Source organism: Neomonachus schauinslandi, chromosome 3 (genome assembly GCF_002201575.2).
Source record: "Neomonachus schauinslandi chromosome 3, ASM220157v2, whole genome shotgun sequence".
NCBI classification, from domain to species: Eukaryota; Metazoa; Chordata; class Mammalia; order Carnivora; family Phocidae; genus Neomonachus; species Neomonachus schauinslandi.
In genome coordinates this window covers 81425745-81439941 of record NC_058405.1, presented here as the reverse complement: position 1 = coordinate 81439941, position 14197 = coordinate 81425745, and the positions used below count along the sequence as shown (strand labels likewise).

The 14197-nt window shown below is 40.4% G+C and overlaps 1 protein-coding gene across 1 annotated transcript in view; it reads left to right on the top strand.

Moving 5' to 3' along the window:
- The window catches only part of FAM168B (family with sequence similarity 168 member B), a 45786-nt gene that overhangs the window by 24742 nt on the left and 6847 nt on the right, over window positions 1-14197 (top strand). Inside the window, exons 4-5 of the mRNA XM_021695864.2 lie at window positions 13648-13790; window positions 13925-14102. Of these exons, the coding sequence (XP_021551539.1) occupies window positions 13648-13790; window positions 13925-14102 (321 nt within the window). The remainder of the gene's footprint in view (window positions 1-13647; window positions 13791-13924; window positions 14103-14197) is intronic.

The following is a 14197-nucleotide window of genomic DNA, read 5'->3' as shown; positions in this document are numbered from 1 at the left end:
CTAGGCAGGCACCCCTAAAATCAATTTTGAAAATTAACATTTTACTTGTATCACATATGTAACCTTCCCTCTACCTGCAGTGCCTCCTGTTTTTTGATGTGTTTCAAAGTAAGTTGACATTAATACACTTCACCCCATTTGGTTCACTGTGCTTATCATTAGTATTTGCAATTCTATTTTAGGTTTTTTTTTTTTTTTTTAGGTGAAATTGACAAACGAGATGCATACATTTTAAGTGTACCATTCCATTGCATTCTGACAGGTGCATATACATAGGAGCTTCTTGGAGTCCTCTCATCATCTTTAACAAAGCATACATACAGGCAGGTGTTACAAGACATCTTCAGAGGAGTAAGAGACCTAGGGCCAGCTGGAGGGATTTCTGCAGCAGTAGCCTCAGGCCTCCATTAGAAGAAATGAAAGGCATTGTAGGTTGACCATTCATTGGTTGTGAGTGAAGGACTTCACCTTTTTTAGTGGATGTGGTTGGTCAAAACAGTGCTTCTGAATCAGAGAATCTCTCTGTGAAGGGTTGTATGCCTAGATCTTGTTTTGGTTTTATACTGTATTTCTGGAAGCTTGTTCAGGTTGGCAGCTTCCATTTTGTATGCAGTCCAAGCTCCAAGCTCTTTCTGCAGTTTGAACAGTGACAAAATGGTCTTTAACTTTCTTATTAGGAATAGTGATAGGCTTTTTAGAGGCTCTTTTTTCTCCAGGTCATGAATTCATTGCTTGAATGTTTTCACTTCCTCAGGCAGCTGCTTTTTCTAAATCAATTTATCGTATTGGGATCAATGAAATGCTAATGTGTGGTGGGCATACTTGTGACCAATCCTGGTGATGGAAGCACTACACCTGAGCAGAGTGGCTATTTGTTATTTTTACTTACAGTTAACATAACAGTTAAAATGAATTTCAGAATAGTACAGTAAAACTTTGGAGGATCTTTTCACTCTTCAGACAGAAAGTAGCTGAGCCTGGGAGGTGCCTGGTTTGGGCAAAGGAGTCAGGACTCAGCCAGATCTGGGGTTGTACCCGCTGTGCTACATAGGACTTTGTGACATTTTGGGCAGTAGTATCTTTATCAGCATCTTCATAATGAATGCCATGCAGGGCATTTTGGGGAGTGAACCTAGGCAAGTACATAACAGTTCTAAGAAGGACCTCTAGATTAACTTGATCCTTGTAGAAAAGGGGGATTTCTTTCTTGTGGCTCAAAAAAAGCATCATTTAAAACTGGCACAGAGAGGGAGGCAAGATGGAGGAAGAGTAGGGGACCTCGTTTCATCTGGTCCTTTGAATTTAGCTAGCTAACTTTCAAATCATTTTGAACACGTGTGAATTCAACCTGAGATGTAAGAAAAAAATTGGTGGAATTCTACAAATAGAAAAGTGACCACTTTATGCAAGGCAGATGTGGAGAAGTGAATCTGAGGGGATATATCAGAAGATGATAAATGGTGGGGGGAGGGAGTCTCCATACGCTGGCTACCGGAAAGTGATAATAGCAGCAGAGTGCAAAATCAGAACTTGTAGAAGTCTGCTTCTGTGAGGGACATCCCTGCCTGAAAGGTGCTCAGGTGGCAAAGTGGGGCAGAATCTGAGGTGGGACAGTATGGTCTCAGGATCCCCGGGGTCTCAGAAAGAACAGGGGTGCCTGAGCTGGCAGAATTCCCAAGCTTTGGAGCGGGGAAACCTGCTGCGGTCAGCGAGCCCGGGAGTGGACTCTCAGCTTGGTTTGCCATTAACTGTGAACCAGGACACGATGGGGCGACTGCTGTCCATGTGGGGGCCCTGAAAGCTGCAAGCCCAAGGCAACCCTCCTCCCACCTCTATGAGGATCCCCGCAGGTGTACACCACAAGAGTCTGCAAAGTTTGGGGCACACAAAATTGAAGACTGCTTTTCCCTGAGGGTTTACTGAAGAGAGGGGATGGTGATCTTTCACCTCTGGGGCTGGGGATGAGGTGCGGCCATTTTTATTTTCATCCTTTAAAGCAGCAGGGAAAGCCTTCAGGGAACAAAAGCCACATTGAACAATCTGAAGCAGCTTACACTGACCGAGCCGGGCCCCCTTGCAAGGGAAGGTACAACTCTGCCCAGGCAGAGACACCTGAGAATCAGCACAGCAGGCCCCTCCTCCAGGAGACCAGCTGGAACATCAGGGGAATACCAAGTTTACCACGCACACAGAACTGCAAAACTCCAGCACCAGGGGAAAATATTATATAGGATTCGAGGTTTTTTTCTCATGATTCTATTATCTTTCATTTTAAAATTTTCCTTTTTTTCTTTTCAATTTTTTATTTTATCAACTCTCTTTAAGTTTTTTTTTTAACTTTCATTTTTACATTTGCATTTTATAGATATATTCTTCATTTTGGGCTTCTTTCACTGTATTCAATTTTATTTTTGTATATACATATATAAGTCTTGGCTTTCTTTACAATTTTGGGATTTAGTGTCTTCTGACAGACCAAAATATTCCCAGGACCACATGGATCACCCTGTTTTGTCCACCTGGGAGATTATATTCTCTCTTTTTTTCCTTTCTTTTGTTTCTTTTTCTTTCCTTTTTTGGTTTCTAACCTCTTCGGATTTGTCTGTTCTGTATTTCGCTTGGATTGTGTTTGATATTTTTGCTCTTGTTCTCTTATTCATCCATTCTTTGCTGGGCAAAATGCCTAGAAGGAGGAATTCAAAACAAAGGAAAGAACCAGAGGTAATACTCTCTGCCACACATCTAATCAATATGGACATACATAAAATGTCAGAGCTGCAATTCAGGTTAAGAGTTATAAATTTACTAGCTGGGCCCTGAAAAAACATAAAAGACACTAGAAAATCTCTTAGAGCAGAAGTAATATCTAATCAGACTGAAATTAAAAATGGTTCAACTGAGATGCAGTCTAATCTGCAAATAGATGCTCTAACAGCTAGGGTAAATGAGACAGAAGAGAGAGTTAGTGACATAGAAGACAAGATGCTGTAAAGGAAGGAAGCTGAGGAAAAGAGAGAAAAACAACTAAATGGACCCTGAGGGGAGGCTTCGAGAAATCAGCAATACCATAAAATAAAACCATATTAGAATTATTGGGGTCCCAGAGGAAGAAGAGAGAGAGGGACAGAAGGTATATTTGAGAAAATTGTAGCTGAGAATTTCCCTAATCTGGGGAAGGAAACAGGTATTCAAGTCCAAGAGGTAGAGAGAACACCCCTCAAAATCAGTAAAAATAGATCAACACCCGGACATATAATAGTGAAGCTTGCAGATTTTAAAGGTAAAGAGAAAATCCTGAAAGCAGCTCTAGACAAGAGCTCCTTAACCTACAATGGTAGAAACACTAGACTGGCAGCAGGACTATCTACAGAGACCTGGCAGACCAGAAAGGGCTGGCATGATATATTCAGGGTACTAAATGAGAAAAACATACAGCAATACTTTATCCAGCAAGGCTGCCATTCATAATGGAAGGAGAGATTAAAGAGCTTCCAGGAAAACAGAAAATAATTTGTGATCACTAAACCAGCCCTGCAAGAAACACTAAAGGGGATCCTGTAAGCACAGAGAGAGCCCAAGAGTAACACACACCAGAAAGAAACAGAGACAGTCTACAGAAACAGGGACTTAACAGGTAATACAATGGCACTAAATTCATATCTTTCAATAGTCACTCTGAATGTAAATGGACTATATGCTCCAATCAGAAGACACAGGGTAACAGTGGATAAAAAAGCAAGACCCATCATAGGCTGAGGCTCATTTTAGACCTAAAGACACCTCCATATTGAAAGTGAGGGGGTAGAGAACCATTTATCATGCTAATGGACCTCAAAAGAAAGCTGGGATAACAATCCTCATGTCAGACAAATTAGATCTTTTTTTTTTTTTTTTTTTTTTTTTTTTTTTTTTTTTTAGACAAATTAGATCTTAAACCAAAGACTATAGTAAGGAATGAAGAGGGACACTGTATCATACTTAAAGGGTCTATCCAACAAGAAGATCTAACAATTATAAATATGTATCCCCATCAAATAATAACCACATTAAAGAAACACATTGATAATAATGCAATAATACTAGGGGACTTCAACACTCCACTCAACGATGGACAGATCATCTAAGCAGAAGATTGATAGGGAAACAAGGGCTTTGAATGACACACTGGACTAGATGGACCTCACAGATAGCTAAGGAGCATTCCATCCTGAAGCAACAGGATATACATTCTTCTCAAGTCCACATGGAACATTCTCCAAAACAGATCACATATTGGGTCACAAATCAAGTCTCAACTGGCACCAAAAAAATGGGGTTATTTCCTGCATATTTTCAGACCACAGTGCTGTGAAACTTGAAGTCAACCAGAAGAAGAAATTTGGAAGGAACATAAATACATGGAGATTAAAGAACGTCCCTCTAAAGAATGAATGGGTTAACCAGGAAATTAAAGAAGAATTAAAATATACATAGGAGCAGATGAAAATGAAAGCACGACAGTCCAAAACCTTTGGGATGCAGCAAAGGTGGTCTTAAGTGGGAAATATATATATAGTCCTTCCTTAAGAAAGAAGAAAAGTCTCCAATACATAACCTAACCTTACACCTAAAGGAGCTGGAAAAAGAACAGCAAATAATGCCTAAATCCAGCAGAAGAGAAATAATAAAGATCAGAACAGAAATCAATGATATATAAATGAAAAAAAACCCAGTAGATTACTGAAACTATGAGCTGGTTATTTGAAAGGATTAATAAGATCGATAAACACCTAGCCAGACTTATCAAAAAGAAAAGAGAAAGGATCCAAATTAATCATGAATGAAAGAGGAGAGATCATGAGCACATGAGCAACACCTTGGGTCACTAATCAGGTCTCAAGTGGTACCAAAAGACTGGGATTATTCCTTGCATATTTTCAGACCACAGTGCTTTGAAACTTGAACTCAGTCACAAAGGGAAATTTGGAAGGAACTCAAACACTTGGAAGTTAAAGAGCATCCTATTAATGAATGGGTTGACCAGGAAAATAAAGAATTTTAAAATTCATGGAAACAAATGAAAATGAAAACACAGCTGTTCAAAACCTTTGGGATGCATGCAGCAAAGGCAATCAGTCCTAAGAGGGAAGTACATAGTAATACAAGCTGTTCTCAAAAAATTATTTCTATCTCAAATACACAAGCTAACCTTACAACTTAAAGGAGCTGGAGAAAGAATAGCCAATAAAGCCTAAACCAAGCAGGAGAACAGAAATAATAAAGATTAGAGCAGAAATCAATGAAATAGAAACCAAAGGAACAGTAGAACAGGTCAGTGAAACTAGAAGCTGGCTCTTTGACTTAACTAAAATCAATAAACCCCTAGCCAGACTTATCAAAAAGAAAAGAGAAAGGATGCAAATTAATAAACTCATGAATGAAAAAGAGATCACAACCAACACCAAGGAAATAACAATTTTAAGACCATATTATGAGCAACTAAATGCCAACAAATTAGGTAATCTGGAAGAAATAGATGCATTCCTAGAAGCATATAAACTACCAAAACTGAAGCTTAATTAAGAAATAGAAAACCTGAACAGACCCATAACCAGCAAATAAATTGAATCAATAATCAAAACTCTCCCAACAAGAGTCCAGGGCTGGATGGCTTCCCACGGGAATTCTACCAAACATTTAAAGAAAAATTGATACCTGTTTTTCTGAAACTGTTCCAAAAAAATAGAAATGGAAGGAACTTCAGTACTCATTCTATGAGGCCAGTATTACCTTGATCCTAAAACCAGACCCCCACTAATTACAGACCAATATCCCTGATGAACATGGATGCCACAGTTCTCACCAAAATACTAGCCAGTAGGATCCAACATACATTAAAAGGATTATTCACCATGACCAAGTCGAATTTATTCCTGTGCTGCAAGGGTGGTTCAGCATTCACAAATCAATGTGATATATATCATATCAGTAAAAGAAAGGACAAGAACCATATGATTCTCTCAATTGATGCAGAAAAAGCATTTGACAAAATACAGCATCCTTTCTTGATTAAAACTCTTAACAGTTTAGGGATAGAGGGTATATACCTCAATATCATAAAAGCTATCTATGAAAAACCCACAGCAAATATTCTCGATGGGGAAAAACAGAGCTTTTCCCCTGAGGTCAGGAACATGACAGCAATGCCCACTCTCACCACTGTTGTTCACTACAGTACTAGAAGTCCTAGCCACAGTAATCAGACAACAAAAAGAATTAAAAAGCATTCAGATTGGCAAAGAAGTCACTCACTCACTCACTTTTCCAAGATAACATGATACTTTATGTGGGAAACCCAAAAGACTCCACCCCCAAATTGCTAGAACTCATATGGGAATTCAGTAACATGGCAGGATATAAATCAATGCACAGAAATCAGTTGCATTTTTATACACTTAACAATGAGACAGAAGAAAAGAGGAGTTAAGGGCACCTGGGTGGCGCAGTCGTTAGGCTTCTGCCTTCAGCTCGGGTCATGATCGCAGGGTCCTGGGATTGAGCCCGCATCGGGCTCCCTGCTCAGCGGGAGGCTTGCTTCTCCCTCTCCCACTCCCCCTGCTTGTGTTCCCTCTCTTGCTGTGTCTCTCTCTGTCAAATAAATTTAAAAAAAAAAAGAGGAGTTAAGGAATCAATCCCATTTACATTGCACCGAAACCCATAAGATACCTAGGAATAAACCTAACCAAAGAGGCAAATGATCTGTACTGAAAAAACTACAGAACACTTGTGAAAGAAATTGAGGAAGACACAAAGAAATGGAAGAACATTCTGTGCTTATGGATTGGAAGAATAAATATTGTTAAAATGTCTGTGCTACCTGGAGCAATCTACACATTCAGTGCAATCCCTATCAAAATACCATCAACATTTTTCACAGAGTTGGAAAAAATAATCCTAAAATTTGTATGGAACCAGAAAAGACCCTGAATAGCCAGAGGAATGTTGAAAAAGAAAACCAAAACTGGTGGCCTCACAATGCCGGACTTCAGGCTTATATTACAAAGCTGTGACTATCAAGACAGCATGGCACTGTCAGGAAAACAGACACATAGATCAGTGGAGTGGAATAGAGAATCCCAAAATGGGCCCTCAGCTTATCTTTGACAAAACAGGAAAGACTATCCAGTGGAAAAAGGACAGTCTCTTCAATAAATGGTGCTGGGGAAATTGGACAGCCACATGTTAAGAATGAAACTGGACCATTTTCTTGCACCATACACAAAGATAAACTCAAAATGGATGAAAGGCCTAACTGTGAGACACGAATCTATCAGAATCGTAGAGGAGAACACCAGGCAGCAACCTGTTCAACCTCGGCTGCAGCAACTTCTTGTTAGACATGTCTCCAAAGGCAAGCAAACAAAAGCAAAAATAACCTATTTCATCAAGATAAAAAGCTGCACAGCAAAGGAAACCGTTGACAAAACTAAAAGGCAACCTACGGAATGGGAGAAGGTATTTGCAAATGACATAATCAGATAATGGGCTAGTATCCAAGATCTATAAAGAACTTACCAAACTCAACACCCAAAAAACAAATAATCCAGTTAAGAAATGGGCAGAAGACGTGAACAGACTTTTCTCCGAGGAAGACATCCAAATGGCCAGCAGACACATGAAAAAATGCTCAACATCACTCAGCCTCAGGGAAATACAAATCAATACCACAATAATATACCACCTCACACCAGTTAGAATGGCTAAAATTAACAAGACAGGAAACAACAAATGGCAGGGATGTGGAGAAAGGGCAACCCTTTTACACTGTTGGTGGGATTGCAAGCTGGTACAGTCACTCTGGAAAACAGTGTGGAGGTTCCTCAAAAGTTAAACGTACAGCTACCCTACAACTAAGCAATTGCACTAGTAGGTATTTATCCCAACGATACAAATGTAGTGATCTGAAGGGGCACCTGCACCTCAACGTTTATAGCAGCAATGTCCGCAATAGCGAAACTGTGGAATGAGCTGAGATGTCCACTGACAGATGATGAATGGATGAAGATGTGGTGTGTATATATATATGTGTGTGTGTGTGTTGTTTGTATATGTATACACACACATACACATACACACACACAATGGAGTATTAGTCATCAGAAAGGATGAATACTTAAATTTAATTACACGGATGTGCATGGACCTGGAGCGAAATAAGTCAATCAGAATGACAATTAATATGGTTTCACTCATATGTGGAATATAAGAAACAGCATAGAGGATCATAGGGGAAAGGAGGGAAAAGTGAACGGGAAGTCTTCAGAGAGGGACAAAAACTGTGAGAGACTTAACTATAGGAAAGAATTGAGGGTTGCTGGAGGGGAGGTGGGCAGGGGGATGGATAACTGGGTGATGGGCATTAAGGATGGCACGTGATGTGATGAGCACTGGGTGCTATATGCAACTGATGAATTATTGAACACTTCATCTGAAACTAATGATGTACTATGGAATTTAAATAAAGAAATAAAAGTGGTGCATTTTGGGGCACCTGGGTGGCTTAGTTGGTTAAGCATCTAACTCTTGATTTTGGCTCAGGTCATGATCTCGGGGTCAGGAGATCAAGCCGTGCATTGTTGGCCTCCACTCCTCAGCGGGGAGTGTGTTTGAGATTCTCTCTCCCTCTGCCCCTCCTCCTCAATAAATAAATAATCTTAAATTCCTGGGATCATTCATTCTCTTTCTCTCCCTTAAATTAAAAACAAAATATATGTCCACTTCTAACCACAGTCCAATAATATAAATTTTTCTAATTTTAATTTTTTAATACTCAGCTTTTTTTTTTTTTTTAAGATTTATTTATTTGAGAGAGAGCGTGTGTGAGCTTGGTCTGGGGGGCAGAGTGGGACAGTGACAGGAGAATCTCAAGCATACTCCCCAGTAAGTGCAGAACCCTACGTGGTGCTTGATCTCAGGACCCTGAGATCATGACCTGAGTCGAAGTCAATAATCAGGTGCTTAATTGACTAAGCCACCCAGGTGCCTCACTTAGCTTGTTTTTTAAACTTGAGGTATAATTTATGCACAAACACCCATGTATTAAGTGTTCAGTTAGACTGATTTTGACAATTGTATATACTCATGTTATCACATCTGAAGGAAAATACCAAGCTCTTTGATCATCCCAGATGCTTTCTTTCTGCCCTCTCCAAACCACCCTTCCCCTTTCTCCCACCATAGGTATATTTATAGGCTTTGTATTGAAAATGAGATCATATGATGTGTGCTCTTCTGTGTGTCTGGTGTCTTTTAAACATTCAACATGGTGTTCAACATGGTTTGAGATTTACTCATGTTTTTTCCTTTTGATACTTAGTATTTTTTATTTGGATGTGTCATAATTTATCCATTCTCCTTTTGATGAGCGTTATTTCCCAATTTTTGTCTATTATGAAGAAGTTTGGTGAACAGTTTTTATAAGTCCTGGTGTGAACATACGTTTTCATTCTTCTAGGATAGATATCTGAGCGTGAATTGCTGGGTCCTATGGAAAGTATTTCTCTAGCTTTATGAGCAGTTGTACTGTCTGACACGCCCATGAATTAAGTGTGAGTGAGTGAGCCCTTGTCTCGTAATGAATGAGAAATAGTACCTCAGACACCTTTTTTTAAAAATTTTTTTTGAAGATTTATTTTAGAGGTTTGGGGGAGGGGCAGAGGGAGAGAATCTTCAACTGGACTCCACCCTGAATGTGGATCCGGAAGCAGGGCTCAATCTCATCACCCTTAGATCGTGACCTGAGCCAAAACCAAGAGTCGGACACTTAACTGAGTGCTCCACCCGGGAGCCTCTCTCACTTTTAGAAAGCAGTTTTATTGAGGTATAATTTACATATACTAAAAGTTATCCTTTTAAGCGGTTGGTCTGGTGTCTTTAGACAGGAGTATACAGTTGTGTAACACCACCACAGTCAAGTGACTTCATTCCCTGAGAAGTTCCTTCATGCCCTCTGGCCCCTGACCACCACCAATCGGTTTTCTATCTTGGAATATTAGGTTGGTCTTTCCTAGAGTTTCCTATCAGTGAAGTTAGCATGTATTTTTTTTAATAATTTAAAATTTTCTTAAGTAGGCTTTGTGCCCAATGTGGGGCGTGAACTCAGGACCCTGAGATCAAGAGTCCGGTGCTCCACCAACTGAGCCAGCCAGGCACCTCTCAGCATGTATTCTTATGTCTGGCTTCTTTTGCATCTTATAGTTTGAGATTTATCCCATGTTGTATGTATCAGTTGTATCTTTTTGGTTGCTAACTAGTATTTTATTCTATGGATGTACCAGTTTGCTGGTGGACATTTGGTCATTATGAATAACGCTGCTAAGAACATAGCAGTTCAGAGGCCCTCTCATACCCTCCCTTGAGAATAAGCCACTGTTCTTTGTTGGGATGGGGAGTCAGGAAGAATGGGGAGCCAGACATCTTCTGGCTTAGCAAATAGACTCTAGCCACTCTTCCAGACTTTTAGCCCTCCATCAACTGGAAGCAAGTGCTGATAGTTTCCAGGTTTTGGGGAAGGGGTGTGCCTGGTAGCAGGCTGCTTCTCGGCCCTCTTCACTGTTGGCTGCGATGTAGCTATTTTGAGTCTGCCAAATCATTTTCCACTTCTGCTTTTTAGGTTCCAAAGTGTTGTCTTCTCTCCCATTCTTTGTCTCTGTGGCTTTACATCTTTAACTTATTAATCTGATTTATTGTCACTTTGGGTGGGGACAGATGCAAATGTCAACTTGCTGTCTTAAATCTTTTTACCTTAGCCCTGGTGTTTGACAAGTTTCTCCCCTGTCCCCTTTTTTTTTGCTGTAATAAACAACACTGTAATGAGAATTCTTACAGTTGAGTCTGTTCCAGTCCATACTTTTAATGCCAGATTGTGGCCCAGGAAGGTGTACCAATTTGTATTCCCACAGGACAGGTATTTCTTTCCTATTCCTGTGTTGAGTATACTCTCAGTAGAACCTTCTCCTTTGTTTTTTCCCTTCTCCCCCAATCCCCACAAACATACTTGCACATCAGGTCTAGAAATGAAGTCAGATGTTTGTGGAGGAGAGACAGGGCCACAGTGGTGTCAGATCTTGACTGCAGTCAGGGCTGTAACATTGCTTTGTTCCTCACTGCACATGTGGTTCCTCCCTGTGCCGGGCCCAAAAGTGGGTTTGAATTAAGGCCTTTTTTTCTTTCCTTTTAAAAAATTTTTTTTATTAGTTTTAGGTGTATAAACATAGTGATTTAACATTTCTGTGTATTGCTCATTGCTTAGCACAGTCATACAGTGTTATTACAGTATTATTGACTATATTCCCTGTACTCTACTTTTCGTCTACATGACTGACTTAACTTTATAACTGGACGTTTGTACCTCTTAATCCCCTTCACCTGTTTTGCCCATCACCATTCCCTCCTCCCCCAGCCCGGCAACCACTGCTTTGTTCTCTATTTTTGAGTCTGTTTGTGGTTTTTGCTTTGTTTTGTTTTTTAGATTGCACATATAAGTGAAATCACTGGATCATATGGTATTTGTCTTTCTCAGTCAGACTTACTTCACTTAACGTAATATCCTCTAGGTCCAACCATGTTGTTGCACATGACAAGATCTCATTCTTTTTTATGGCTGAGTAGTATTCCAGAGAGAGAGAGAGAGTGTGTTTGTGTGTGTGTGTGTGTGTACACACGTACATATACATGACATCATCTTTATCCATTCTATCATTGGATACTTGGGTTGCTTCCATATCTTGGCTGTTGTAAATAATGCTACAATAAACATAGGGGTGTATGTATTTTTCCAGACTAGTGTTTTCATTTTCTTTGGTTAAATACCCAATAGTGGAATTACTGGATCATGTGGTGTTTGTTTGTTTTTAACTTTTTGAGGAATGTCCATACTATTTTCTGTAGTGGCTGCACCAATTTCATTCCCACCAGCAGTGCACCAGGGTTCCCCTTTCTCCACATCCTTACCAGCACTTGTTATTTCTTGTCTTTTTGATGCTAGCCATTCTGATTGGTGTGAGGTGAGATCTCATTGTGGTTTTGATTTGCATTTCCCTGATGATGAGTGATGTTGAGCATCTTTTAATGTGTCTGTTAGCCACCTGGGATCTTGTTTGGAAAAATGTCTATTCGGGTCTTTTGCCCATTTCTTAACTGGATTGTTTTTTTTGGTGGTGTTCTTCATGTAATTTTGGATATTAACCCCTTATCACATTTTTCATTTGCAGATCTTGTCTCCCATTCAGTAGTTGTCTTTTTGTTTTGTCATGAGTTACTTTACTGTGCAGAAGCATTTTATTTATTTGTTTGTTTATTTTTAAAGATCTATTTATTTTAGAGAGAGCGAGTGCGGGAGGGAGGGACAGAGGGAGAAACCGAAGCAGACTCCTTCAGTGTGGGGCCTGGAGCCAGGCAGGGGGCTCGATTCCATGACCCTGATATCATGACTTGAGCCGAAACCAAGAGTCGAACGCTCAATCAGCTGCACCACCCAGGAACCCCTGTGCAGAAGCTTTTTAGTTTGATGTAGTTCTAATAGTTTATTTTTGCTTTTGTTTCCCTTGCTTGAGAGATCCATAAATATGTTGCTAAGGCCATTGTACAAGAAATTATTGCCTAGATTTTCTTTTAGGACTTTTTTGAGGTTTCAGGTCTCACATTTAGGTCTTTATTCCATTTTAATTTTTGTGTATGGTGTAAGAAAGTGGTCCAGTTTCATTCTTTTGCATGTAGCTGTGCACTTTTCCCAATACCATTTATTAAACTGTCTTTTTCCCATGGTATATTCTTGCCTCCTTTGTTGTAGATTATTAGTTGGCCAATTAAACGTGGGTTTATTTCTGGGCTCTCTATTCTGTTCCATTGATCTATGTGTCTGTTTTTATGCCAGTACCATACTGTCTTGATGATTACATCTTTGTAATATATCTTGAAATCTGGGATTGTGATACCTCCAGCTTTGTTCTTCTTTCTCAAGATTGCTTTGGCTATTCGGGGTCTTTTATGGTTCCATATACAAGTTTTAGGATTGTTTGTTCTAGTTCTGTGAAAAATGCTATTGGTATTTTGATAGGAATTGCGTTGAATCTGTATATTGCTTTTGGTAGTAAGGACATTTTAACGATATTCTTCCAGTTCATGAGTGTGGTGTAGCTTTCCATTTATTTGTGTTGTCTTCAGTTTTTTTCTATAAGTGTGTTCTACAGTTCTCAGAGCACAGGTCTTCCACCTCCTTGGTTAAATTTATTTCTAGGTATCTTATTCTTTTTGGTACAGTTTTAAGTGGGACTGTTTTCTTAATTTCTCTTCTACTTTTCACTAGTGTGTAGAAACACAACAGATTTCTATATATTCGTGTCCTACAGTTTTACTGAATTCATTTATTTTAATAGTTTCTTGATGGAGTCTTTAGAGTTTTCTATGTGTAGTGTCATGTCATCTGCAGATAGACAGTTTTACTTCCTCCTTACCATTTTGGATGCCATTTATTTCTTGTCTGAATGCTGTGCCTAGGACTTCCAGTACTGTGTTGAATACAGTGGTGAGAGTGGACAGCCTTCTCTTGTTCCTGACCTTAGAGGAAAGGCTCTGGGTTTTTCACGGCCACTGGCTTCTTTGTTTCAGGTTACACTCCCGGCACACCTTACAAAGTGTCCTGTTCCCCCACCAGCGGGGCAGTGCCACCATACTCCTCCTCCCCCAACCCCTACCAGACCGCTGTGTACCCTGTGCGAAGTGCCTACCCCCAGCAGAGCCCCTACGCGCAGGTAGGCCTGGGGTGTGCTGTGGGTCTCTTAATGGTGCTCACGGGCACTGTGCGTACGGGAAGGGTTGGTTCTCTCTGGGCTCTGATCCATGGGGTGTGGAGCCCTGTGGCAGTTGTCTCTCCTCTTCTCCACAGCAAGGCACGTACTACACACAGCCCCTGTACGCAGCACCCCCTCACGTCATCCACCACACCACAGTGGTGCAGCCCAATGGCATGCCGGCGACGGTGTACCCTGCTCCCATCCCTCCACCTAGAGGCAACGGCGTCACCATGGGCATGGTGGCTGGGACCACTATGGCCATGTCGGCAGGTGAGTCCTTGACCCTGGGTTGCCTGTTTTATGATGGCGTGAGAGCCGGGGGAAGAGAGAGCTCACTAATTCTTTTACCCTTGGTTTGATTTTTC